Source organism: Echinops telfairi, unplaced genomic scaffold (genome assembly GCF_000313985.2).
Source record: "Echinops telfairi isolate 266 unplaced genomic scaffold, ASM31398v2 ScPeMD7_23;HRSCAF=83, whole genome shotgun sequence".
Lineage (NCBI taxonomy): Eukaryota > Metazoa > Chordata > Mammalia > Afrosoricida > Tenrecidae > Echinops > Echinops telfairi.
In genome coordinates, this window is record NW_022103920.1 from 58,667,146 (window position 1) to 58,694,560 (window position 27,415).

The window sequence follows — 27,415 nt, forward strand, 5'->3', positions numbered from 1 at the left end:
CATCCAGCTTTCTTATTGGATAAACTAGAGCCTAGCAAAGCGGATGTTGTCCTCCCTGCTAGGACCCCAGCAAGCAACATGGCGTCGAGTGGTGGGGAACTTGGGAGCTTATTCGATCACCATGTCCAGAAACCTGTGTGCGACTCGCGAGCCAAGTATCGGGATGGGCGACGGCCTCGCGCGGTCAAAGTAAAGTAGATTTGTTTCCATTGGCCAACTGGTAGCTTTATGTGTGTATGCGCGCTCCTCCTTCCCAGCTCCTGTCAATGGAGGCTTGACTAGGCTGTTGTCAGGTCCGCCCGTCATTGGAGTTGGCTGAGAATAACCGAGAAGCTCAGCTTTAGTCATCTACTAAACGATCTGCTCCGTGCGAACGCTGCTTTGTTTTATTCTTTGTTTCATCGTGTTTACAACACGGATAAGCACTGGGTATTGTTGAATCTCCCCGGAAACAGAAACCACTTCGACCGTTCTAACGCCTGGAAAATTTGTCTAAAGATGGCCTGAGGCGTGCTTTAGGTTGAAGGCCTACGAAGGATTGACAAAAAATTTGATTCTGTCTGTGTTCTGCGGACTCTGGGGAACATGGACGTAGTTATTGGGAGGTTTACTTGTGAGCGGTGTTTAATGAATCTATTTCTTTTAGGTCTATACAATCAATTTGGAGTCTCGATATTTATTAATACAAGGAGTTCCTGCCGTGGGAGCCATGAAGGAATTAGTTGAGCGATTCGCATTGTATGGTGCCATCGAACAGTATAATGCTCTAGATGAGTACCCAGCGGAAGACTTCACCGAAGTTTATCTGATTAAGTTTCTGAATCTACAGAATGCAAGGTAATTTACAAGTAAAGCCAGGTCTCATTTCCCCTATTCCTGCCATCACTGTTGCCTCAGGCCATTCAGCTGAGTCCTAAACTGGTTAAAGGGATTGTGGATTCTGGATATATTAAACCCCAAACCAAACTCATTGCCATTTTGTTAATGCCAACTCATAGGACAGGATGTAACGCCCCCTCTGAATTCCCGAGACTGTAACTTTTGATGGAAATCGAGAGCCCCATTTTTCTATTCTGGGGTGACTAGTAGTTTTGAACTGGCAACCTTGCAGTTAGCAGCCCAAAGTATAACCATTATGCCACCAGGGCTGGATATAGCAGAAGCCTTCCAAAAGTTCATGGACATTTTTCATTATTTCAAAAAGTTTATTCCCATGAACTTTTTGAAGCCCCTTGGTGGCATATTGGTTACTCATTGGGCTTGATCTGCAGAGCCAGTAGTTCAAAACCACCAGCAGCTCCTTGTGTGAGAAACAGGGCTTTCTGCTCCTGTAAACAGTTAGTCTCGGGAACTCATGGGGCAGTTCTAGCCTGCCCCATAGGGTTGCTGTGAATTAGCATTGACGTGATGGCAATGAGTTTTGTAGGTGGATATGTTTGCTTAATCTAGTGACACTATTGAGAGAGGGCAAACAGGCTCCAAGAGCATGTACCCCAATCCCAGGTCAGTAGGGTTAGCACCACCCACAGCAGCACTGCTTCATTTCCAAGCCTGAGGAATCATGTGCACGTGGCAAAAGGTGAGCTTTGTGCTTTAGATCACCCTCATATTACAGGTAGGCTTTCAGCTTGAATAAACCCTGATTACTAAACCATGCACTCATGTCTTGTTTAGGACAGCCAAGAAAAAGATGGATGAGCAGAGTTTCTTTGGTGGGTTGCTTCACGTGTGCTATGCTCCAGAATTTGAGACCGTTGAAGAAACTAGAAAAAAGTTACGAGATAGAAGGGCTTATATAGCACGAACCACTACAAATAAAGGTAAGGAAAGTCTGTTGCTGTGTGTCAGGAACGCAGCTCGGTATGCTGCTGTGTGCTCCCTGTCTGCTGCTGCGAGGGAGAGCCAGTAAGTGATCACAGTTATTTGTGATGTTAGGTCACAGGGTCCACGGAGCATTTCATGTGAACTGGGCTGGAAAGAGAGCTTTTGGTTCATGGAAAACTCCCAACAGGATACGAGAGGGCTCTGAGTTTGGAATGATGAGTAGCTGTTAGTGGAAGGAGAGAGGACAAGCTGGGAAGGTGAACCAGCATCGTGGTTAAAGGCACAGAGGAATAAAGGGCATCTTGCATTTGAGGAATGGTCAGGAGTCCAGGGTAACCAAAGCCCCAGGGCCACATTGAAACATGAGACTAGAAATGTGAACGGGAAGTGACTCCGTGAGGGGCTTTGTGTCTGTTCTCGGGCTTTGGCCTGGTCTGAAGGCAATGAGAAGCAATTCTGTTTTGCAGAGTAGTAACACTGCTCATCATCATGGACAAGTTCCATTTTTGACCAGTAACTCGCCAAATGCCCCCGGCTCAATTTCTGATGCCTCAAAGGGAGTCATGGGATCTGGGACATGGATTGTAGTATCGGTGCAGTCAGAATTGGATTAATAAAATAATGTGTGTAGTTTGAAATCTCAGTATTAGTAGAGGCTCAAATACCCATATTCTACACTGCCACTGAAAGACAGTATGTCTGTGTCTGTACACTATCCAACAAGGTGAGTTTGTGGCTGCATGCAGGTAATAGTGAAAAGAGAAAGAAAGGAAGACTATAAAAAGACTTAGAAACCTTACCTGGAAATCTGATAGAGAGCTGGAGAGAGTAAGTACCTGGTCATTGTTAGATAACTGAACCTTAAATTTATGGGATGTTTAAGCAACTCTCAAAAAATCTGTGTGATTGTTATCACAAGGGAGAATCTATGTGAATTGTTGACTGGAGAAAAAATTTGCTCTTTCAGCTTTCATTCAAATCACAACCATACAAGAGAAAACTTGACTGTGTTGCAAAGGAGAATTTAAAATATTAGACTACAGAAAGAATTTTGAGATCATCTGACCCATCCCTTCTTTTCTCCGATGTGGAAGCTGAGGCTCAGGGTCTGTGGCTGGCCTGGGCCACGAGAGAGAACCGAGTGGATGCGGACTACGGAGAGTGTTTGCCTTTCCCTGCCGCGTGCACTCCCTTCATCCCGGTGTGGGAGGGGGAAGTCGCCATCCGCCTCATGACCTCAGTGCTGGTCTCAGTGTCACTCCAGCTTTGAGAGGCAGCATGTTAGAGTGCTTGCAGTTCTAACTGTGGTTTGCTTGGCCCGAGACACTTCAGATAAGCTCTTGCCTGCAGCATTCTAGAATTTACACAGTGCATGTGCATAAATGGCCCCACTTTTTAGAAGACTTTGTTGTGGAAATTTTAAAAACACCTCTCCTACATTAGTAACATCAACAGTTACCAACGCACAGGCAGCCTTCCTTTATCTTCAGTGCACTTCCAGCATGCCTCTCTGGTGCTGCCGGCTGCACAAGCCAGGGCAGATGTCTGTACAGGCCCTGAAAGTAGGCCCAGCATATTGAAAAACTAACACAAATTGAGCTGCATAATAAAAAAAAACCAAGCCAACCCCCTGCCATCAAGTTGGTTCCATCTCAGAGCAACCCTATATAGGGTTCCTGAGACTATAAATTTTAATGGGAGCAGACAGCCTCATCTTTCTCCTGGGATTTGAACCACTGACCTTGAGGTTAGTAGCCTAACACTTGACCCACAGAACTAGTACACCCATCCAGGAAAAGAAGAGAAGACGACTGTAGACTTGGAACTTTTCTTGAAGTGAGCAGGAGTCACAAGGAGGTTGTGATTGAACCTCAGTTACCAGGCTGCACAGAAAACCAGGCACTCTGGCTAATGCTGTGAGGGCCCTCCAGGATCTTCAGATGAGTAGAAAGGCCCAGGTACAGAGAAATGGTCTCACATGCTGCCTTTTGAGCGGAGAGAAAGGGGATGTCAGGGAAGAGGGACAGTAAGACACCCTGGACAGATGGGGAGCAAGGAGAGGGTGAATTGGCACTCTATGCTTTCCGATCCTTTTGCATTTTTAGACCAAATGAATATATTGCTTGCTCAGGAAATGTACTTTTTATAGTAAAGCATGCGTTAACTTTAGATGAGAAATGTTTGTTTTAATGATAGTTGTTAACTTTAGATGAGAAATGTGTTTAAAAGTACTGACTGATGAAAATAATGAGCCACTTGCCTCCCTTTCCCTCCCTTTTAAACTGTAACCTTAAGACAACTCCAGGACGAAGAAGAAACAGGCTACTGAGCAGAGAGACACATCCGATGGCAGACGGGTCTTCCACTCCGAGACGCCTGGATTTGGGGTGGCTGAGGTGAACTCTGCCACCAGAACCTCAAATCCTTATCCGTGCGACTTGCCTTCATGTTATCTCACCTGTCAGTGTGTGTGCTCGTCACAGGGGCACGGGGACAGAGCATCCCACTTCTCTCCGGATGGCAGAGGCCCCAGCGAAACGGTGGGACGTGGTAACCACAGCACCTCATTGCAGCAAACACAGCTGAAAACGCTAAGGACCCCGGTAGCCTGCCTGGGTGCACAGAAGGCTCTCCCGCTTTCAGAGGCAATTGATAGGTTCATGCCCAGGACAACACAGCTGCAGGAGCGGAAAAGAAGAAGAGAAGACGACTGTAGGCTTGGCACTTGTGTTGATGCTAGCCGGAGTCACAATGAAGTTATGATTGGACCTCAGTTACCAGGCATTCCGAAAGTTGATATGCACGATGACTCGCTGAATACAACGGCCAATTTAATTAGGAATAAACTTAAAGAGGTAAGGCCAGTTTTAAAAACTGTCTTGAGGGTGCTACAGTATTATTGTTTCCCCCACACCCACATTTTAGTTTATGTGTTTTTCTAAGTTCTCTGTTAAATGAACTGAATGTGGCCAATCAACCTATTAGTGTTGACACCATTAATCCTTACTCTAAACAATAAACACAATGTATTTTTGGTCACCGTAGGTAGAAAATATTGAAGCAGCCATTTCAACCTAAGGCCCTATTTCTGTAAAGCACCTCAGATGGTTCTAGTTTGAGCCGAAAGTACCTATACCAAATATCTAATAGATTATGTATTTAATAATCCAATCTTAAGAGACAGTACTCTGTGTCACATCATGTACATAACCGCTTGTGAAGGAAAGGGCCTATTTGAGTTAGCTCTTGAAGGAGCCGGACTAGCACTTGGGTTAGGCAGCAGCCGCCAGCTGCTCCCGAGGCAGGTTGAGACTTCCTGCTCCTGTGAAGACACACAGTCTCAGAGCCTGTTAGGCCCTGGGAGTCAGAATTGACGCCGTGGGTTCTGTTGTGGGGCTGGTGAGGTGGGCCTTTAGAAATCGTAAGCACTAGAGTCTTCTAAGTGAACTCCAAGGTTAATCTAGCAATGCTTTTCACATAGTTGTATGTACATTTTAGGGCACGTTTATGGGAGGAGGGAGCAACTACAGTAGTTCACAGGCGCCCTAGTGGTGCTGGGATTAAGGTGCTTGGCTGCTAACTTCAGTCCACCAGCCGCTCCACAGAAGAAGCTGTAACAGTCTGCTCCTATAAGGATGATAACCTTGGAAACCAATGGGGCAGTTTGACTCTGTCCTATAGGTCACTCTGGGTTAGAATCAGTTTCACAGTAACGGGGAAGACTGCTTCATTCTTTTACATAAATATTTTACTTGACATTCATTAAAAGTGAAGGGTTGCCTTACAATCATAAAAATCCATGGACACCCTATCGAAGCTTAAGCCTCCTAGTCTGTGCTGGCACCCACAGCCGTCTTCAGACACTGCTGAAGTGAGGCGCCGGTGTGCTGTTGCAGCCAGCATTTTCGAGGGAAAAGTGGGAAGTCAAAACCCTAGACACAAAAATGGCAGAACAAGTAAAAGAGAATTAGTAAACTTGGTTTCCTTGTTTCTAGTCACTTCCTGCTTTAAACAGACTGCGGTGCTCTGCTCTGATCAATGGTCCACTCCCTCTCTGATGTGTCCGGGCTTTGATTTTTCCCTCGGGAAAGGAAGAATTTGGTTTCTATTCAGTGCTTCAGTTTCCACTTCTCCCTCTCGTCTCCTTGTCTGCAAATATACCAAACATTAGCGGGGTTTCAAGCTCTACAGAGCCCGGATAGAGACCTGTACCCACAAAACCAGCTACAATATGTTCCCTGTTCTCTCTCCCCTCAATGTCGGGACAGAAAAGCTTGCTGTATCCCCACAGTGGGCAACAGCAACCCTCGGGAGGTGCTGAAACAATCCAGGAGGACTGCAGGCACAGATGTCTACATTTTGTTGTGTATTAGGGGCTATCGTACAAAAGTTGTAGTTTTTCCCCCCCCAGAAAATGGAGGTAGGTCAATTTTTAAGTTTGGGGCCCTGTGGTGTAAGCTGTACCTTGAACTTGGGCACGTTCTCTCAGTATGCTGGCCGGGATTGAGCGAGCGGAGAGGTGTTCTACTTCTAATAGCTTAATTACTCTCATGTCGTAACAACTAAGTGTTGGGGGTTTTCCTTCTTTCAAACTAGGTAATTCTACCTGTGCCCACACCTTTGGCGGACAAACTGGAAGACGTGCGTAGTAGAAGTCGTCCATTAAAACAAAGAAGAAGAATATAGACTACCAACAGTAAATTAATGTTTTCTAAAAGGAATATTTATTTTTCAATTTTTAATGTCCCATTTTAATTCCCGTAGAGGTTTGACTGCTGGTGTTGTTTGATGCACTCTTTTTTGTAGTTTCATTCAGGCTGTTTATTTAATACATACTGTCATCTTTTGAAATTATATCCCGTCATTCCTTATTTTCGTGTTAAATATCTTAATATTGTTATGTAACATTACCTCTGACATTACAATTGCATGTCAACAAAGCGAATCCAATGTAGGATCTTCGCAATATAAATAAAGTAGGGAGCCAGGGTATCTCTGTGGTTTTCTCAATGATGTGGAAAGTTCCTCAACATCAAGTGAAGTGAAGGCCTGTGATCCGTACTCAGAAATCAGAAGTGATGATACTTCTGAATGTCCGGGCTTCAAAATCGAGACACTTCTGTAAAGTAAAAAAGTTAATAATGAACGATTAGAACAAAGCTGAAATAGCATTTTCCATGCTCTAAGGCAGGGGTCCTCAAACTTTTTAAACAGGCGGCCGCCAGCTCACTGTCCCTCAGACCTGTTGGAGGGCCAGACTATAGTTTAAAAAAAAACTATGAACAAATTCCTATGCATACTGCACATATCTTATTTTGAAGTGAAAAACAAATGGGGCAAAAATACCCAGCAGGCCGGATAAATGTCCTTGGCAGGCCGCATGTGGCCCGCGGGCCTTAGTTTGAGGACGCCTGCTCTAGGGTCACAGAAGAATTCTCTTGCTCTATAGTAAACAGCTCGTGGTGCGGGGAGCGAGGTGACCTAAGCTCAGTCAGCAGTTCAAACCCACCATCTGCTCTCAGGGAGGCAGATGGAGGCTGCTCCTTCCCTAAAGATGTTCAGTCTCAGAAACCCTGTGCATAGTCGCCAGGAATCGGAACCAACTCATGGCGGAGGTTTGGTGTTTATGAGGGAAAAGTTAGGACTTGTAAATGGCGAGACTCCCCCCTGCTCCTTTGAATACATCCATGTTTTGTTTTGTGTCAGGAAGTAGACCAGAATTTGGAAGTCTTCAATGTTTCCAGGATATTTCTATTTTTTGGTTGTTTAGAGTTATTTTATTTATTTTTAAAATCATTTTATTGGGGGCTTGTACAACTCATCACAATCCATACATCAATTAAATCAGGCATGTTTGTACATATGTTGCCCTCATCCTTTTCTAGACATTTACTTTCTATTGAGCCCTTGGGATCAGCTCTTTTTAAATTCCCGCCCCCTCCCTGCTAGAGTAATTTTAAAAGGCCCATACTAAGTATGTTTTTTCTTTTCTCCCTATCCTTATATGCCCATTGCCTATGTGTTGAATTTAAATGTGTCAGTTACTTAGGTTCCGCCTCAGCTCTCAGGATCTGCTGAAGTACACTTGCTGACATCTGATGGATGCTACTGAAAGAAGTGTCAGGAAGGAGACTGGCCTTACTTGCGTGTGTGCTTAATGTGTGTATTTGAAATTCCAGGTAAAAGAAAAATGACAAGTCAAAAAGTACTGCTGGTAAGGTTTTAGTTCACAGCTGCATGGGCTTATTCGAAACAAGGCACGTTGGAACACGTCTCTGCAGTCAATGGATGGTTGCAAACAAGTTCTCTCACCAGTGCATTTGTCTTAGTTTCATTAGGGGGCCTGATAAAAAGAAGGTCCAATCAAAACAGTGGCTTCTGAGGGGTTTTTGGACCAGTTAAATCCAAGGCAGAAAGGTCAGCTCAGGAGGTTGTGGCAACTCATTTTGGAGACTGATTCTAAAGGGTTAATTTTGACACAATTTTTTCAAAGGACAAAACACGATCATGGCTTATTAGGAAGAGGTGTTCAGAAGATGGAAAAGTACATTGGTTAGGAAAGGCAAGGTCCCCCCTCCTCACCCCCTCATAGACACATCTGCTCATTCCAGGGAAGCAAGGGGACCGTGGGGAGCCCTTGCCCTGTGCAGCCTGCTGCCCTCATCTTGCCCCTTCAGACTGCCTTTGTTTCCAAAAGAACATTGAGCAAGAGCATGACTGGAGGCCCTCCAGGGTGCAAACATCGCTGTTTTAACACTTGAGTATTTGAAGGCTCTGGAAGACTTCAAGATGGAAACATTGCCATCAGAAGTGTATAGACCTAAATGGAGGATGGGTCAAAAAACAATGACTTCATATTTTTGTAATTATTACTAAATAAAGATTGCTATGATTTTGTAGTAATACTTTTTTTTTTTTTTTTTTGGCTTGGTGTAAGATTTTTTTTTTTTAACATTTTATTAGGGGCTCATACAACTGTTATCCCAATCCATACACATATCAATTGTGTAAAGCGCATTTGTACATCGTTTCTCAAAACATTTTCTCTCCATTTAAACCCCCGACATTAGGTCCTCATTTTTCCCCTCCCTCCTCGCTTCCCCCTCCCGCATGAGCCCTTGATAGTTTATAAATGGGTATTTCGTCATATCTTGCCCTGTCCAGTAGTAATACTTCTTCATTTACCCTCACATAGTGGAGTCTAGAGCACAGAATCAAGCCCTAGTGGTATAATGGTGATGCGTTGTGCTGCCATCCACATGGTTGGTAGTTGGAAACCACCAGCAGTTCCAAGGGAGAAAGTCTGGGCTTTCTCCTCCCATAAATGGTTACAGTCTCAGAAACCCACAGGGAGTCATTGAGTCCGCGTTGACTCAATGGCATTGAGTTTGGCATTTATAGAGCACAGGATTGGAAGGAGCAAGTTTCTGTCTTGATCAAGACTTCTAAGGTTTTAAGATGCTCAAGTCACTGCAGACTCTTGATAAAACCCCTGAGTGAGGTCTGAGGTTCTAACTTTTCATAAGGTCCCAGGCAATGCTGGTGCCACTGATGCTCTGAGTACACACTGAGGAGCAAGGGTCCTTGGCTACAGGTGACCCATGGGAGCAGCTGCAGATGGTTGTTCGGTCCTAAGTTGTTGCTGGGATCCAGTGCATAGTTCTCTACTGACCTTACCTTCAATCGGAAGTCTGCCTTCCTCACAATGCTTTCTACCGAGTTTCCAGACAGGATGAAAATGTAGTTAGGGAATGAACTACAGTGGGATGTACTACAAGAGGGAGCTGAGATACCTGCTGACGTCAGATCTCTCTGCAAAGTACAGTTGGTCAAAGGAGCACATAGAGATATTTCATGAGTCTAATCAATGATTAGGCCAGCCTTTCCAGCTCAGAAAATGTCAGCGCCATACATGAAACACCTTCCTAGTGCAGATAAACTAGGTGTATCTCCAATAGTCTCATTCACAGCATCTGGGCTTAGGGCTAAAGTGTTTTCTTGAATAAGGAAGGCCAAAGAAGACTCAATGCATTTGAATGGTGCTGCTGCTGGCAAAGACGAAATTACCATGGACGCACAGGACAAACAAGTCTGTCCTGGAGGAAGTGAAACCGGAACCCTCCTTCGAGGCAGGATGGGGAGACTAGGTCTCAGGTACCTTGGACATGTACAGAGAGACAGTCCCTGGAGAAGGGTATTCTTGGTAAAGTGGCCGTGAAAAAGCGGGAGACACTCGACGAGCTGGGTTCCACAGTGGCAGCAACAGGTAAACGAACCGTGAGGCACTGGGTGCAACCGTGTCCCATCATACGTCGGGCCCCTCCACACTGGCATCAGCTCAACGCCCCCCCGCAACAGCAATAGTAATAGCTTCTCAGCAGCTCACAGTGGATACCTGCCGGAGCCCCTTCACGGTAACTCTCTGCCCTTGTTTTTCTGTTTTCAAAGGGGTATAGATCTAAGCTGAGGAGGTGTAAAACACAATGGCTTGTCTCGATACTTCAGTGGGACAATTCATACACAATCCAACACACTCGTTCTAGAGACGATGGTCCCACTTGTGTCTTCTTAGGGCACATAGCAGGCTGAGTTCTAAGCCTTCATGGTGGCCGGACTTCATCCATGCCGTAGGGCAGTGGTTCTCAACCTTCCTCATGCCGCGGCCCTGTCATACAGGTCCTCGTGAACCCCCAACCATAAAATTATTTTCATTGCTACTTCATCACTGTAATATTGCTACTATTATGAATCAGGCGACCGTTGTGAAAGGGTCGTTCAACTCCCAAAGGGGTCGCGATAGTGGGTTAAAACCCTACAGGATGGCCAAAATAGAGAGCAAATGTTTTGAGATTGATGAGGGCAATAGGTGTACATAGGTGCTTGCTTCAATGGATGTGTGGACTGTGATAAGAAATATACGAGCCCTCAATAAAGTAATTAAAAAAAAAAAGAATCACCATGTCAGGATGAGGGCAATAAATGTATAAAATGTGCTTGATGCAATGGATGTATATATGCATTATGATGAGTTGTATGAGCCCCCAATAAAATGATTTAAATAATAAAAAAAACCCTACAGGATAAGTGTCCCGTAAGTATTATTTTCCTGACTCTTATTGCTTATATTTTTTTCCTCAACTGCCTCATGCAGTTAGCACTTACAGCTGTACCTGTGCAGTTGGTAAGCATGGTCCAAACACTTCCAACAAAAGCGGGTCTCCTTTGACTGCTCTTTCAAAGTCTGTGAAAGATATCTTGCCATCGTTGTCATAATCCTAGAGGAAGCGGGTATTTTTTAAATAAATGATGTTTTAAAAATTTTGCACAGAAAGTAGCTTCATAAATGAGAATATTTTGCCAAGAAAAAATATCCCAATTCTGGAGGTATTGTTTGCATAAATCAAAAGGTTTTTTATTTTGGGAAGTCACCAACTTACTTTTCTGGAGAAAAACCAAGGGTTACCCTAAAAGTATAGTCCTGTCCCTAAGGATTCAGATTCTAGAAAACTCCTTTCCCACTTCTGTGCACATAGTAAGTACAATAGGACAGCAGTGGAGCATGTTCATCGAGCTCTCCTGTCGGAGTTCATGTAAAAAGGATAGGCCGCAAGGGCCAGCTCGGAGGCCCATGCAGTTCCAGCCATCAGCATTCGGGATGGGTAGTTTTGAAAAGCCTTGCAGACCCCCGCTGGCCATTAAAGTTGGTTGGGTGGCGAGGTGGAGAGATGCAGAAGGGTGGCCTAACTTGTTCTGAGAATACGTACAAGTTTAAGGACGGACACGGGCCTGCTGGAGTGGAACACTCATGATAAGGACTATGCGAGATTAAATAGTGTATGCAAGGGGGTGGTGGTAAACGAGTACTGCCTTTATTTTTATGGGTTCTTATGTAACTTCTGGGCATAACCACATCAGGATTGCTGAGAGTCTGATATAAAGAAAAGTTTGAATTATTTCCAGAAAAAGATTCATTCTATATTTCCTTTCAAGCAATGAGGGATGAATGGGTGCAGTGGGGGCCCTGGCAGCAGCATGTGTGGTCCGTGGCAGTGGAAGGAGCACAAGGAAGCGGAGCCCTGGGCTCAGAGGCAGCAGCCCCATTGCTGATCTCCAGGAGGGAGCTGGGTGAGTTGTGCTCAACTCACAAGGATACAACTTAGGGCGGTCATTCAAAAAAGGAGAGAAATAACGACACTAATAATAAAGAGAGCCTACAGACTTTCTTTAAGATGAACACTGCACCCCATTTCCTAGTGTGAGCTCAGATACATTATCTGTGTTTTAGTTTTCTTCATCTGCAAATGGGGATAATTTGTCACTTCACAGGATTGTTTTGATGAGAAAATGCGTTCTTCCACTAAAGCTTCTTAGAAGGGCTGGCATCTAACAAGCATCTTATCAGTGATTTTCGGTATTTTATTTTAGTAATGTTTTGAAGTCACACGGACAGATTAGCTAGCCTCTGGCTTTGAGCGAATTGAAGCGACGTCCCCGAAACGACGAGGCTTTACTGAGAAAAATACTTTAAAGTTAACACCCATTTTGTGTGGTGAGCCATTCAATCAGCCAGGCAGTTGGTAAATACTTACTAAGGACCTGCTAGGAGCCAGGCACTGTTCTGGGCACTGGGTAAAGCTGAGAACAAAATCAATGAAACCCTGGCCTTTGTGCAGACTGCAATTACCATAAAGAATAGTGTGAGGTGTGCACTACGATGCTGCCTTCTTACCATTTTCTTCATTGTTATTTCCACCAGCTCTTTTATCCCTTCTTCGCTCTCTCCTTCCGAGAAGTGTTGGTGGAGACTGTTCTTCAACATGTCAAACACACCCTCTCGAGAAATGGAGCCGTCGCCGTCCACATAGTAGACTTGAAAACAGACTTGCCAAGGAATAAGGACTAGCTTGAGGACTTTATTATAAACAGTTACAATAACCTCATCGTCTTCGTTATTTCAACAAATCATGAAAGACAAAAACAGCTCACCTAGCATCAAATTATTGGCTTAATATATTGCATGATTTTATAGTAAAGCACCTTTTATTGTATCTCTGTAAGATGAAATAGCCCAGTGGTGTAGAAATAAAAGCTTATAATATTTGGGTTTTGAAATAGAGGATTTAACATACCATATAGCTACTTACCATAAAGGAGACAGTATTTTTTAAAACTTTGATCACACAGTACCAAGCGGCAAAAATATGGGGAAAGTGACGGTGGGGCAGGAGGAAGGTAAAAGGAAACAGAGGAAGGACAAAGGGAGCAAAGCAATGGACAGATGCATAAACATAGGTGTGTACATATGTAAATACATTAATCCACACAAATAGAGGTATTGGCCCATGTACATATACTTATACAGCAATGTACTAAGGTAAGGGATGGACTTCGGGCCTCTGCTCATACCCTCCCTCAATACAAGAACACTTTGTTCTAACAGATCGGCAGTCTGAGATGTTCACCCTCTGGACACAATCGCTGAAGACAAAATGGGTGCATAAGAAAATGTGGTGAAGAAGGCAGGTGGCGCCCGGCTGTTTAAAGATATAGAGTCTGGGGTCTTAAAGGCTTGAAGTTACACATGAGGAGTCATAGGGACTGGGTCATAGGCATCAGCAGACAACAACAAACAAACGAACAAAAACATATCGCTGAGAACGAGGGAGGTTGGAGCAGAGATCCAAAGCCCATCTGTAGACAGTGGAACAATCTCCCCACAGAGGGCCCACAGGGAAGGGATGATTTAACCAGGGAGCAGTAAAGCATTGATGAAACACACTATATTCCTCTGGTTCCTTGAGGCTTCCTCACCCCCCAGTATCACGACCTCAGTGCTGCTTCTCACTTCAGACTAGATCGGAACATGTGCACAGGTATAGAAAAGAAATAGGGGCTCACGATACACGGAATCCAGGAACAGGGGTGAGAATAGTGATACCAGAAGGGTAGGGGGAAGGGGGGAGAGGAAGGGAGAAAGGGGGAACCGATTGCAATGATGAACACATAATCATACACCCCTCTCCAGGGGGAAGAACAACAGAAAACATGGGGGAAGGGAGAAAGCGGTTGGTGTGGAATATGAAAATAATAACAATGTACAGTCTGTCAAGGGGTTATGAGGGTGGGGGAAGAGAAGCTGATCCCAAGGGCTCAATAGAAAGTAAATGTCTAGAAAAGAATGAAGGCAACATATATACAAATGCACCTAATGCAGCAATGTGTGGATTGTGACAAGAGTTGTAAGAGTCCCCAATAAAATGATCTTTTAATTAAAAAAAAACTACTTAAAAAAACCCCAACTTTGATCATACACTGCGTTGTGTGTATGCATGTGTATGTGCTTGTATGTGTATCTATACACACAATTGATACTATGATTCTCTTTTGACAAAGAGTACAAAAAAGTGTACCTTCCGTAATGTCACTGATAAGAACATTTCTCAATACACAGTAAAACCTCTGAAAGCCAGAACCTGTGAAAGATGGAAACCTGTGGTTGGCGGGATGGGGGGACCTCAAATAATTTCTACTAAAGCGAGCAATAGAAAAGTGGCAAGACTGCATCCTGGCAAAGGCAGAACGCTTGAGAGAATGGAAAAGCACCAGCACTTGAGTTCTGCCTCTCAGAGGTCTCAGTGTACTTAGGAAGTCGCCATCCTCGCCAGAGGATGCTCCTCTGTCTAACCTAAAGTTCTCAAATAACTCCTCCCTGGAAGCGACTTCCATTTCACAGGGCACACACTCCTCTAACCAATGTTCTCCCTCAGGCCTGGGCAGATGGCAGTGAAGGGCTCTCATGGAGTTTGTAGTCTAGTTAAGTGGTTTGGCAAAGGCACTAGGACCAGGAATATAACTCATGTTACCCTGTTTCCCCGAAAATAAGACAGTGTCTTATATTAATTTTTGCTCCCAAAGATGCTCTAGGTCTTATTTTCAGGGGATGTCTTATTTTTCCTTGAAGAAGAGTACGGTACACATTTATTGTTGGTTTTATTAAAAGAGACCTCGCACTTCCTGTCTGCTCTGGCTGTGCTGCAGCCAACGGTGAGCTATGTGGCGGCGCCCGCCACTACAGTCCAGAGTTACGGGAGCTTCGGGGAGCCTTATTTTCGGGGAGGTCTTATTTTCAGGGGGATGCCTTATATTTCAGCGAGAGGCAAAACTGTAAGTAGGTCTTCTTTTCAGGGGGTGTCTTACTTTTGGGGAAACAGGGTAGGAGTGTCTGTCCACTGACGTTCTCCAATCTAGAACATAGGAATTTGCAACACAAGCTCACTAGAAATATCCTTAATATATTTTAAATGTTATGAAACAAGTTCAGAATGGGAATAGAGGAAAAAGTGTTCTTGGTCGCGTACTGCTATTAAACCAAGTCTACGTGTCTTCATCACCACAGTCACTCTCATCAGGTATTGGGACTGCCACAAAGAATGATTAACATCCATGGACCTTAGCTTTAAATTCTCAGACATTTGTAAAAATACAAACACTGCAGCACACACACTTCAGTGGAAATGACAGATGTTATTCCGTAAAAAATTACCACCAAAGGAAAGAAAAGCCAAAACAAGGAAACAAAAATTCACGTGTCAGCAAAACTGATTTTGAAAATCTCGCTATCATTATTTATTTATCTATTTAAAATAATTTTATTGGGGGCTCGTACAACTCTTTATCACAATCCATACATCCTTCCGTGTCAAGCACATTTGTACATTTGTTGCCCTCATCATTCTCAAAATATTTTCTTTCTACTTGAGTCCTTGATATCAGCTCCTCATTTCCCCCCTCACTCCCCATCCCTTATAAACCCTTGATAATTTATAAATTATTATTATTTTGTCATGTGCATTAATTCTGAGATCTTAATTGTCAATGTTCCAAATGCAAATTCAAGTGAGTTAAAATTTGCCTTATACGTACACAGAATTGTTAAACTTTCTTCAGCAATTTGACATCTTAATAAGGCAAATTGTTCCCTTGAAAACTGCTATTCACTTCCCAGAACCTGACACTTGCAGTACAAAAAATACAAAATGCACTTCACACTGATGGCACCGGGAGGTGAGGCTTGAGCCATTCCCAGGGAAAACTCAATGAGGAGATTTCTGTCTTTTGAATTTCCAACCTTCCCTTTCCATAGGAGGCTCCATTTATAATCTTTGGGATTCCATTGTACTTCAACCTTTGTATCCCCTTTCCTTCTTCCTGCTGATCAAAACCAATACTGATGCCTGATGGTTATATGCATTTCACCTCCTCTGTGCCAATCCCTCACATTTTCTTTGATGAAAGACAAGGAAATGACCCCTATATGACATATCTATAATTGCTCAACCTGTAACCTCATTGGGTAGAAAGGTCCATTTCCTGAAGCATTGGAAGGAGCCTCCGAAACCCCTGCCATTTGGCACAGCCCCTAACACCTGGATGTTGCTCTGAGGCTGAGCCTAAACCAGAGACCCATGTGAGACGCGTTCTGGCATTACAAAACCAGTAGAGAAAATGCTTGGGAAGCCTGGGGCTGAGGACTCTTTGGGCCACCCACCTCATCTACTTTAGGCCATCATGAACTATTTTGATGATGTTCCTATACAGGTGATTGCTCTCATAGCTCATCTTTAAGCATTCACTAATACAAAATTGACAACGCATCATTCCCAAACCAGTGGTCACACACAGGGTTCTTACACTTTAACTTTTCTTCAAAAGTCCCCCGAAGAAACACTGATAATCCTTTAACCCACTCATTCGCGTTGATGCGGCTATCACAATCTTTGTCAAATACAAAAAACACTGAAACAAAAAAGAACGGTAGACATGTCATTCAGAATCATTTCTGGAATTCAACATCGTGTGGAGAGAACAACTTGTATCTCAAAACGAAGAGGGGAAGGGCTTGGGCACTCTTTCTTCAAAGAACCAAAACGATGGACAGGAATGTGTTTTTGTATCATTCTCCTCCATTCAGAACAATGAGCTTCAGTTGGAATCTGTCAGTTACCGTGAGCCAAGAAAGCAAAGCCAGCAGAGGAGCTAATCAATGTGATAACTATGTTCTAAAAGGAGCAGCAACAATTACACCATTCACATGATACCTAAATTAAAATCATTTTAAAAAATGACCAAATCTTAGAATGTATTTTCTCATAGATATTAAGTTGAAATATTTACTATTTCATGGGTGATGGAGATGTTATTTTCCTTGGGATCATGGCTCACAGGTATGTACATTAAGTTAGTCACTGTATACCTTAATAATGAAGTCATTTAAAAATTGACGTCAGTGACAGGTGGATTCAAAAATTAATCGAGAGCTATGAGTTTATCTTTAAAAAAACAAACACTGCTAGCTTATTTCGCTAATTATTGGATATCTTTTTCAAGTTGTACAAAGGGGCCTCAAAGAATTTTTGAAAAATGGTGCTTCCAGATCATGGAATTTTTCCGTGAATGTTTTGAAGTCCTTTCATAAAGCTATGCTATATCAAATTCTGAGTGGGCTTATATTAAGAACCACCCTCACAATCAAACCCACTCCTGTTTTATATTGGCAGCCTTACGCAAACTACACTCTCCTAAGTTTGGCATTTGGAGCAAGAAGAGACTTTCTGTTCCGTAGGGTTCTGTGGGAAACCCACAGGGGCAGTTCTGCTCTGTCTGACTTGGTCGCCAGGAGTCGGAATCCACTCGATGGCAGTGAGAACGAGGTAGTTTGGCATTCAGAGTTAAGTCTGTAATGAAACCTGAGCATGCGCGCACACGTGGAATTTGCCAAATCGCCCCCGAACCCATTTCAGTCTTAAGTTCTTACCTCTATCCAAGAGCATGTCATCAGTCATTCCAAATACGTTGTGCAGGATCCCTCGAAAAGCACTATGGTCTAGCCCATTCTTATCAAGTCTTTTGCCATTTCTTTTCACCAAGCTGTTAAAAAGTCTTAGGAGACACTCAATTTCACTTTTTTGGACTGTAAAATGAAAAGACAATTAAGTACAACTGAGTAAGCGTTTCCACAACCCAATCTAATCTCACTTGTTCCTATGACGCTAGGGGGTCTGGTGATAACAAACAGCATGGCCTGGCTCTCTAACTTGGTGGATTTACCCACTAGTCCCTTAATACTGACCAGCTATGCGCTATAAATAGCACCACCGCCTTGGTGGAGGGAAATCAGCGCAGGGAGGCGAGGCTGGGAGGGACATGTTCACTTTGGGCCTTCAAGGGTGCACAAAAGACTGTATGGCGGTGGTTAAAAAAGTGAAAGAAAAAAAGGCTAAAAATTCCAGAATATGAAGGAAAGAGGTGGGATTCCGATGCCGCTGAACATGTCTGATTTGGGGGAGCAAAACAATATTGCGGCAGGGAGAGTCAAGAACAAGGTTGAAGAAAATGGATGACCGTGGCCTTGTATTCCTGGTCAGAGCCAGTTGTTATTGGGGCAGGACTTCTCATGGCGATACCTTTGGACCATTCAAATGAACTGCAACTACTTTTCACCATCCACATGTATTAAGTATGCAGACTCCAGGCCTTATTCATTTTTATCCATGTAGCTCCCATCTCATATCTATCATAAAGGTTTGAGAAATGATGGGTAGCTGAAATGGCATTGAGATGCTAGTGAACTCATCTTTTAAAAATTTTAATTTCAGAAGTGATGCCCAGATAGTACACAGTATTCCCACGTTAATATCTTACACACATGGTATATTTAGGAAAAATAAATATTGATACATTACTAATAACCAAACCATGCTTTGTTCAGATATTGCCATTTCCCCATTAATGTCTCTTATTGGTTCCAGAATTACCTACTATCTGTGATACTTTCAATTACCCTAGGTTTGTAATAACCAAGGAAAGTTTTGAGAGTGCTGCTTAGGTATCTTGTAGGATGTTCTTCCATTTATATTTGTCTAATTTTTTTTCTCTGGATTACTGTTGTACTGTGAAGAATACCATAGATGTACTTTTTAACACATCCTATCAAGTGTCCTTACAACTAGACCAATAGGTAACATCGTGATAAATGGAGAAAAGATTGAAGTTGTCAAAAAATCTGTCTTGATCCATGCATGATCCAATGCTCATGAAGCAGCAGCCAAGAGATCAAAAGGCCAGTTGCATTAAATCTGCTGCACAAGACTTCAGAGTATTGAAAAGGGTGTTATTTTGAGAACTAAGGTGTGCCTGACACAAGTTATATTTTCAATTGCCACATACATGTGAAGGTTGGACCTTGACAAAGGAAGACTGAAGAATTGATTCATTTGAATTGTGTTGGAGAAGACTACTGAAAATATTCTTGCTATTTCATGACGCTCACCTTCCCGACAGGATTGCTGAAGACAAAGTGGGTACATAAGCAAATGGGGTGACGAAAGCTGATGGTGCCCAGCTATCAAAAGATATAGTCTGGGGTCTTAAAGGCTGGAAGATAAACAAGTGGCCATCTAGCTGAAAAGCAATAAAACCCACATGGAAGAAGCACACCAGCCTGTGCGATCACTAGGTGTCGAAGGGATCAGGTATCAAAGAACCAAAACTCTTATTGTGAGTGAGGGGGGAGGGTGCAGAGTGGGGACCCAAGGCCCATCTGTAGGCAACTGGACATCCCCTTACAGAAGGGTATCGGAGAGGAGAGGAGACGAGACAGGGTGTGATGTAGCAACAATAAAAAATAAACTTTCCTCTAGTTCCTAAATGCTCCCCCCCGCCCCCCCCACTATCATGATCCCAATTCTACCTTACAAATCTGGCTAGACCTGAGAATGTACACTGGTACAGATAAGAGCTGGAAACACAGGGGACCCAGGACAGAAAAAACCCTCAGAACCAATAAGCAGCAGCGATAGCAGGAGGGTAAAAAGATGGGAGACAAAACGAGGAACAGATCACAATGATCTACATATAACCGCCTCCCTGGGGGACGGACAACAGAAAAGTAGGTGAAGGGAGACGTCTGACAGGGCAAGATATGACAAAATAATTTATATATTATCAAGGGTTCACGAGGGAGGGGGGAGGGAAAATGAGCTGATGCCAGGGGCTTAAGTGGAGAGCAAATATTTTGAGAATGATGAGGGCAATGAATGTACAAATGTGCTTTACACAATTGATGCATGTATGGATTGTGATGTTGTATGGGCCCCTAATAAAATGATTTTTAAAAAATTATTAAGGGTTCATGAGGGAGGGAAGGAGGGGAGAAATGAGGAACTCTTACCAAGGGCTCAAGCAGAAAGAAAATGTTTTGAGGATGGCAATAAATGTACAAATGTGCTTGACACAATGTATTTACGCATGTATTGTGATGTTGCATGAGCCCCCAATAAAATAATCTTTAAAAAAAGTCTTGCAAAGTAAGGACAAACGAGTCTATCTTGGAAGAAGTACTCCCAGAGTACTCCTTAAGAGGCAAGGATGGCAAGACTTCATCTAATATACTCTGGGCATGTCAGGAGAAACCAGTCCCTGGCGAAGGGCACCATGCGTGGTAACGAGGAGGGGCAGTGAAAAAGAGGAAGGTCCTGGACAAGGTGGGCGGACACTGTGGGCTCAGGCACAGGAACAACTGTGAGGATGACACAGCATCTCATTCTGTTTATAAAGCTGTGATTGGTCAGAACCAACTGCATGGCACCTAACATCATGGGTGACATCTCAACATGCCTGATCATTTAGCTGGGTAGTCTGAGATTTTTCCACTAATTGTTTCCCCTTTCCCAGTTTATTCTGTGAAGTGAGGCATCAGTCCAGCCCACAGACTACTTCCTTGGATGGCTACTTCTGTCAGTGTGAATTCTTCTATCCTTAATTAAAAGATCATTTTATTGGGGGTTACCACAGCTCTTAAAACAAGCCATACATCAGTTGTATCAAGCATATTTGTACATGTTGCCATTATTTTCTAATCAGCTCCTTCTTTTTCCCTCCCTCCCCCACAGGCCACCTATAGTATATGTTATTTAAATTGTCCCGCATTTGGCCCTTGGAAACCGTCAGGATGATTTGTGGCTTTGACATACACGAAGTTTCTTGCACACGTCCTTGCTTTCTGGCATTACAAAGTGTTCCCAGCTCTTCTGTTTTGTTCCTATTCAGCTGTGTCTGCAAGGAGACCAGATTCTACCACAGAATGGTGTGTAGGTAAATCAACATCTGGGACCTGGTGTTTGGTGCTACTTACTACTTGTAGGCTCTCTCGAGAACAGGAAATATGCATGCCTCCCAACCCATTTTTACACACATTAACCCACATCCTTGTCTCAGAAAAAGTGAACGACAAACATTATTCTAGTGAGTGGCCTCAGAGGTGGTAGTGGGGTGTCAGGAGAGATGGTCAATTATATTAAATACTCAAAAACACTCAGGAAGAGGAGCTTGTGGATTTACAAAGGTAAATCATACTAGATTTAATGTATTTATTCTTTATTTCCTCTATCGAGTAGATCACAGAAAGGATGTTCACAATGTATAGGAGGCTTCAGCAAGTTATCTGACATTCTTATAGACAAGAGAAAAATGTAGATCGGAAAATTAAGATAGCTGGTTCAACACTTTTATTCAAGAGGCACTTCTTAACATATTAATATCTACTTAATAGCTAGAAGTGTTTAGCACAATGACAGGCTCTCAATAAGTCTGTTGAATAAAATGATTAACATATTTAGCATTTGCCTGCAAATTGGAGTGTTTGTCAAATTTAGAATACATAATGTTGGAGAGGTTATGGAATATCCTGGATGAGGCAGGATCCAAAATTACTTCTAGACATCAAAATGATCAGTTGAATCAAAGAATATGAAATTACAAAAGTTTTGAAATTTTGAACTTAGTTAAAAAAATAAAGGTCAATCTATGTAAATGTGAAAACAGCTTTTTAAATGATACAATGAGAGACTGGTTGATCCTGGCTCAGTACCCATCAAGCTGGGACGGATCTGAGGCTGACAGATCTTGTTTCCCTTGGAAAAAACTTCAAACTTCAGCAAGTCTAAAAATACCTGTAGTCAAAAACTTTCATCTGTGACCTCATTTATGGGGAATTTTTAATTAAATCCAAGCTGGTACCCAGGAATCTTCATTTTCAACATAAACACGTAGATCAGCAGTTCTCAACCTGCGAGTCGTGACCCATGGGGGGAGGGGGGTTGTTGAATGACCCTTTCACAGGGGTTGCCTGATTCATAACAGTAGCAAAATTACACTGAAGTAGCAAAGAAACTAATTTTATGGTGGGGGGGTGTCACCAAACATGGACTGTATGAAAGGGTCACGGCCTGAGGAAGGTTGAGAACCACTGGCGTAGATGATTCTGAAGGTGGGGCTGCTCTTATCATTCTCTGCATGAGACACGTGCCCGAAGCAAAAGCAAAGTGCCAAACTCCCTGCCACCGTCTGTTCTGGGTAGGCTTCTAAGGGTGCAATTCTTCAGGGGAGCAGAAAGCCTAATCTTACTCCCTTGGAGCAGCTGGTGCTCCCCACAGCTGACCTTGTACCTCACACACTACACACAAGCAGAGGTCCTACGAGTATGAAGGTCAGTGACCCCGAACATGCAACCCAGACTGCAGAGGCTGCACTCACCGCCCCCGAAGTCAGCAATCTTCAACTCTGTCCAGATTCTCAGGAAAGCTTGCTTAAAACAACTCATTTGATCCTAAGCCCCATGTCTGTGTTTGAGTGTGTGTGTAGGATGGGGTTGGAGACACATAGTGCAAGCTCCTTCTCATGGGACACAGACCAGCCCAAGCTCTCCAATCTCTGCCCATCCCTTATATTCCAGGAAAACCAAGTAGCAAGCTCCTAAAACCTACCTTGTTACCGTTAGTTTCCTAGTTACCGTTAGTTTCCAGTGCCTGTGCCCAAACCATCTAAGACACTGCACCACCAACCCCCACCCTGGGCATCCTCCCCCTCCTGAGGCATGTGCTCCTTTCCCAATTGGTTTCACCCCCCTGGAGTACTTACCTGCTTTCTTTACTAGATTACCGCACCCCTAGCAGCCACTACCAGTCAGTGGAGGCTTGTGTGATGCTCTTGTGAACCAGGTTTCAGTAGATTCCAACCTAAGACACACTAGAACTAAAGGTCTGGTAATTTGCTTCCAAAATTCAAACATAAAACACCTTATGGACCACAAGTCAGGTCCACAGTTGGTCACAGGGACACTGAAGGACAGGCAGCATTTCGGCTTGCTGAGCATGGGTCCATCTCCACAGGAGGCAGCAACACTCAAAAGAACGGGGCTAGATGCATTACGCTAACTACAACAGCATTGTCCACTAGAACTGCCCTATTTCAGCTGTCCCATTTAGTAGCACCTAAAATGTGGCTAGAGTGACAAGAAAGACAAGAAATAGAATTTTACGTTCTATTTAATCTTAAATAGCCCTATCTGGCTAGTGGTTACTATACAGGACGATGCAGTTTTAGAAAGCACATGGAATCAGTGGGTATACTAGCTCTAGAATAAACTCTAAAACAGGTAAGTGTACAATAAACTGGTTTAGAATTGAACTCCTGAATAACAAGTGCCAAATGCAAAAGTTCATTTGAATGTTATAAAAGCCAAGCCGTTAAGACAGCAGAAAATTGAAGGCAGGATGGGTGCATAAGCAAATGTAAAGAAAGCTTATGGTGCCAAGCTACCAGAAGAGGTGTCTAGGGTCTTAAAGAAGCAATAAAGCCCACTGGAAGAAGCACACCAGCCTGTGTGATCATGGGGTGTCGATGGGATCATGTATCAAGCATCTAAGGCCCAGAGTAAAACCATACTCAAGGTGAAGGGGGGTGGAGGGGACATGGAGTGGAGACCCAATGCCCATCTGTAGACAACTGGACATCCCCTAACAAAAGGGGTCACGGGAAGAGATGAGTCAGTCAGGATGCAGTATAGCACTGATGAAACAAACAACTTTACTCTGGCTCTTTGGTGCTTCCTTCACCCCACTATCATGACCTCAGTTCTACCTTACAAATCGGATTAGTCCAGAACATGCACACTGCTACAGATGGGAGCCTGCAACACAGGGAACCAGGATTGATAAATCCCTCAGAGCCAACAGGAGAGCAGATACCAGAATTAGGGGGGGGAGAGAGGAAATCTACCACAAGGATCAACAAGAACTGGGGCGACAGAGGACAATGTAAAATATGGAAAAAATAATCTATAACTTATCAAGGGTTCGTGAGGGAGGGGGAAGAAAGGGTAGCTGATTATCAGGGGCTCAAGTGGGAAGAGAATGCTTTGAAAATGATATGATGGCGGTATATGTGCAAATGAGCTTGACACACTGGAGGAATTTATGGATTGTGATAATAGATCTAAGAGCCCCCAATAAAAGTATTTAAAAAAAAAAAAGCTACTCGCAGGGGCAGTTCTGCCCTGTCTTATAGGGTTGCTGTGAGTCAGCATCAAGTGGATGGTGGTGAGTTGGCCCAGCACATCGGAGAGACCGGGGCGCCATGGGTATCCACACACACTGAAACCAAAAATTCAAGAGAGCTAATAAAATAAACCCTGCGATTTATCACTGAAGAAAAAAAAAAAAAAAAGAAAGCAGCAAATTTATTTAGGACTGACTAAACCTGTAAGACCATTCTGAATGACACAATAAGATATACATTGGAAAACAGACTCCTGAAGGGTTGATACACAGTTTAAAATCTAATTGGAACGAGCCCTGTTCTCCTGCTCCCCAAGGTCACACATGGAAAAACTGCCGTGCTCTCAAAGGCTCCCTCTTTCATGAAATCCTCCCTGACAACTGTCAAATTGTATATGGTTATGTCTGAGAAACAAAATTCTCGTGTTAACTTTGAAAGACTTGTGAAATGTGATTAGCTTTAAGAATAAACTTTAAACACTCAAACATGTGCGAAGTACCATGCTGTCTTCAACACCCTAGGTATGTTAGGTATAAATCATTTGCCAGTATGGGTTGTGTGTGGAAACGTTCTGGGAGGCCAGAAAACTCAGGGTCAAAGCAAGCCTTTATAATTCAGAGACTGTTTTATTAAACTTTAATTTCATACTACATAAATCAATTATTGTTTGACTAATAATCTTTTAGCATTTAAGATGTCCTGATAATACTCAACTTGTCTTCCCATATACCCAAGTAGGAGTGGGGCTTCAAAAACTTCGGGCAGGTTGATGATTACAAGTTTTCCGTGCAAGTGTAGGCCTAACTGTTCACTTTAAAAATGGTCAAAATGTAAATAAAATAAAGTGATCAAAATGTTAGATAGGAAGCAGAGACTATTTTAGGATTGCAACACACTTACCGATGTCTAATTAAGTATATATCTACCAATATTTACATTCGATTGAATCAATACTCAGGAAGTGCTGTTGGTCTGCTTAGTACTTACAACTCTTGACAGTTTTACTTATGGATTCCACCAGCTTCTTCAAAGCCTTCTGGTCCATGTCAAGTATGACTCCAACACAGGACAGACTTCCCAGGCAGCCCAGCTCTGAGGCTTAGCATCGTGGGTTGCCACTGGTTCTAGAGCTCCTGGGTCCCTACCCGGAACAGAATGTTCCCATGCAGCCTCCCAGCAACAAGAGAAGGTTCTCAACCACTGAAAAAATACACAATCGTTGCTACCACCTAGAACAAATGGAATAATTTCATTCAAGTCATTAAAATCTGTAACATATAGCAACTCCGACACTTAATTTCTTCTTGGGGTTGACCAATTTTTAAAGAACTTTGAAAAAAAAGGAACTTTGATGGCACAATAGTTCGGCAGTGACTCTTAACGGAAAGGTTTGCGGTCTGTTTCTGTATAGATTACAGACATGGGAATTCCATGGGACAACTCCACTGTCTTTCAAGGCTGCCAAGAGCTAGAATGAACTCAACAGCAATGGGTTTTGTGTTTCTAAAATGATTGGCAAAATTATGCAAGAAAACATGTGTACTGGTGGGCTGGAAGCAGAGCATGTTATTAACTTGCTTGTGATAACTTTGGAATAGCCCGTAGTGCAAACAGTACGGCCCTGTTAAATTTTCTTTCCACACTCTACTGGGAGATTGTGACACATGCAATCTGAGGAACAAGGTGTTTTCCACAGAGCGTCTCACTGAATCACATTCTCTGCCAGTCTAAACCTGGTTGCTTCTCACTGCCGAGCTGATTCTGTCTCGGAGCAACCCAAAGGACAACGCACAACTGGCCCGTGTGGGTTTCCGAGACTGTACGGCTTCATGGGAGCAGAGCGCCTCATCTTTGTCCAGAGGGTGACAGGTAGATTGGAAGTGCTGACCTTGCAATTGGCAACTGTCATCAGGGGTCCCTGGGTAGCTTCAACTAAGATGCAATGACCAGCACATACAGGGTCACTTGGCAAGCCTTTGCTTTCATGTACACAGGAAACTATCCCACAAATAACTGGATGAATGTCACTTTGAGCTTTCTCATGAAAACAATTTTGAGAAACTTTCTTTTGGATACAAATGTTTTCCAAATTAGTTACTCGAAAAGATAAGAGATGATCTTTTATTAGGAAATAGAAGCTATATGAAGCTCTGCATAAAACTAAGAACCCCACTAAGAAATATGTTAAAGAACTATGCTATTTTACTGCTAAAACGTGTGCCATGACTTTTGTAACACTTAACACTTCGCAGTAGTGTTTACTACCTTTATAATTTTAATCGTGACCCCAAAGGGAATTGATGTAAGAACAAAGCTATTTTAGGTAAAATAGCTATTTATTCAGCCTCTTGTCATGCATGCCAAAACGTCTTGTGCATATACCATTATAGTTACCACAACCTCTATAACAGGCATAAATGTACAAATTATATATCATGTTACCTGATTATATAAAAATGTAAAGTGAAAATGACTTATCAATTCCTTTTAACATTACTAGTAAACAATTCAGCAAAAGATATGAGGCACAAACCTTTAGTAAAATATGACACAAGAGGAGCAGTAATGTAGTTGTTTAACCTGTCATCATGTTATTAATATACAAAGACAACAAACTTTTAAAACATCATATTTACTAAGATTCTGGCAATAGCTTTATGTAACAAGATCCAGCACACCAGGCTTGCACTCAACTTGGATATGGTAAAAATCTCAGCTTCAATATGAAGCTGTTAAAAAAATACAACAGGAAAAAAAAATCAAAACCTGGTTTTTACATGCTTAATTTCTCAGCAAATATGCCATTAAACACAGAAATAAACTTTCAGATAGCAGGAGTAAGGAGTTACAAAAGCTAAACATTGCAGCCTAAACAAAATCCATATAAAAATAAAGTAACTGTCACTGGTTTCATAACTGGTGAAAATTGAACAGTATAAAACATGCAGTTTAGAATCTTTAAGCTATCAAGTTCAAAAAGTACCAGTGTTTATTTGAAATGATTACTATCCCAAGCCAAAGTGTAGTCAAAATTAATTCAAATAACATTAACACATTCTAATGCTAAAAAATATTCAGTATTATTAAAGTGGAGGTAAATTCCAGAGCTTTGGGGGCTCTCTCATGCTGCAAAGGGCTCTTTCTCTTTCTCTGGTTCCCTCAAAGTAGCACAGACAGACTCCAAGGATATCACTAA

At 42.8% G+C, this 27,415-nt stretch overlaps 2 protein-coding genes across 3 annotated transcripts; one reads left to right on the forward strand and one right to left on the reverse strand.

Annotated features, from left to right (window-relative positions):
* Positions 1 to 68: 68 nt before the first annotated feature.
* On the forward strand, positions 69 to 7,057 carry RBM48 (RNA binding motif protein 48). Its single transcript, XM_004702657.2, has 5 exons — positions 69 to 189; positions 647 to 837; positions 1,675 to 1,820; positions 4,120 to 4,679; positions 6,421 to 7,057. Exons 1-5 carry the CDS (start codon positions 79 to 81, stop codon positions 6,508 to 6,510), a joined length of 1,098 nt encoding a protein of 365 aa, XP_004702714.1. The 5' UTR covers positions 69 to 78; the 3' UTR covers positions 6,511 to 7,057.
* On the reverse strand, positions 6,526 to 27,415 carry LOC101651874 (EF-hand calcium-binding domain-containing protein 1-like). 2 transcript variants are annotated; one of them, XM_004702808.2, is made up of 6 exons: positions 25,207 to 27,415; positions 17,639 to 17,794; positions 16,516 to 16,620; positions 12,554 to 12,705; positions 10,987 to 11,099; positions 6,526 to 6,943 (listed from the first exon to the last, which is right to left on the reverse strand). In XM_004702808.2, the coding sequence occupies exons 1-6, from the start codon at positions 25,262 to 25,264 to the stop codon at positions 6,757 to 6,759; spliced, it is 771 nt and encodes a 256-aa protein (XP_004702865.2). In that variant the 5' UTR covers positions 25,265 to 27,415; the 3' UTR covers positions 6,526 to 6,756. The 2 variants fall into 2 exon arrangements, with proteins under 2 accessions (XP_004702865.2, XP_045144563.1); XM_045288628.1 differs by having other exon boundaries at positions 6,807 to 6,943; positions 10,995 to 11,099.

Coding starts and splice junctions, on each gene's coding strand:
- LOC101651874 (XM_004702808.2), bottom strand. CDS start 25,264: ATGGACCAGAAGGCTTTGAAGAAGCTGGTGGAATCCATAAGTAAAACT. Junction 16,621..17,638: donor TGACATGCTCTTGGATAGAG/GTAAGAACTTAA, acceptor TTTTTGTTTCAG/TGTTTTTTGTATTTGACAAA. Junction 6,944..10,986: donor CCAACTGCACAGGTACAGCT/GTAAGTGCTAAC, acceptor TTTACTTTACAG/AAGTGTCTCGATTTTGAAGC.
- RBM48 (XM_004702657.2), top strand. CDS start 79: ATGGCGTCGAGTGGTGGGGAACTTGGGAGCTTATTCGATCACCATGTC. Junction 190..646: donor GACGGCCTCGCGCGGTCAAA/GTAAAGTAGATT, acceptor TATTTCTTTTAG/GTCTATACAATCAATTTGGA. Junction 838..1,674: donor CTGAATCTACAGAATGCAAG/GTAATTTACAAG, acceptor TGTCTTGTTTAG/GACAGCCAAGAAAAAGATGG.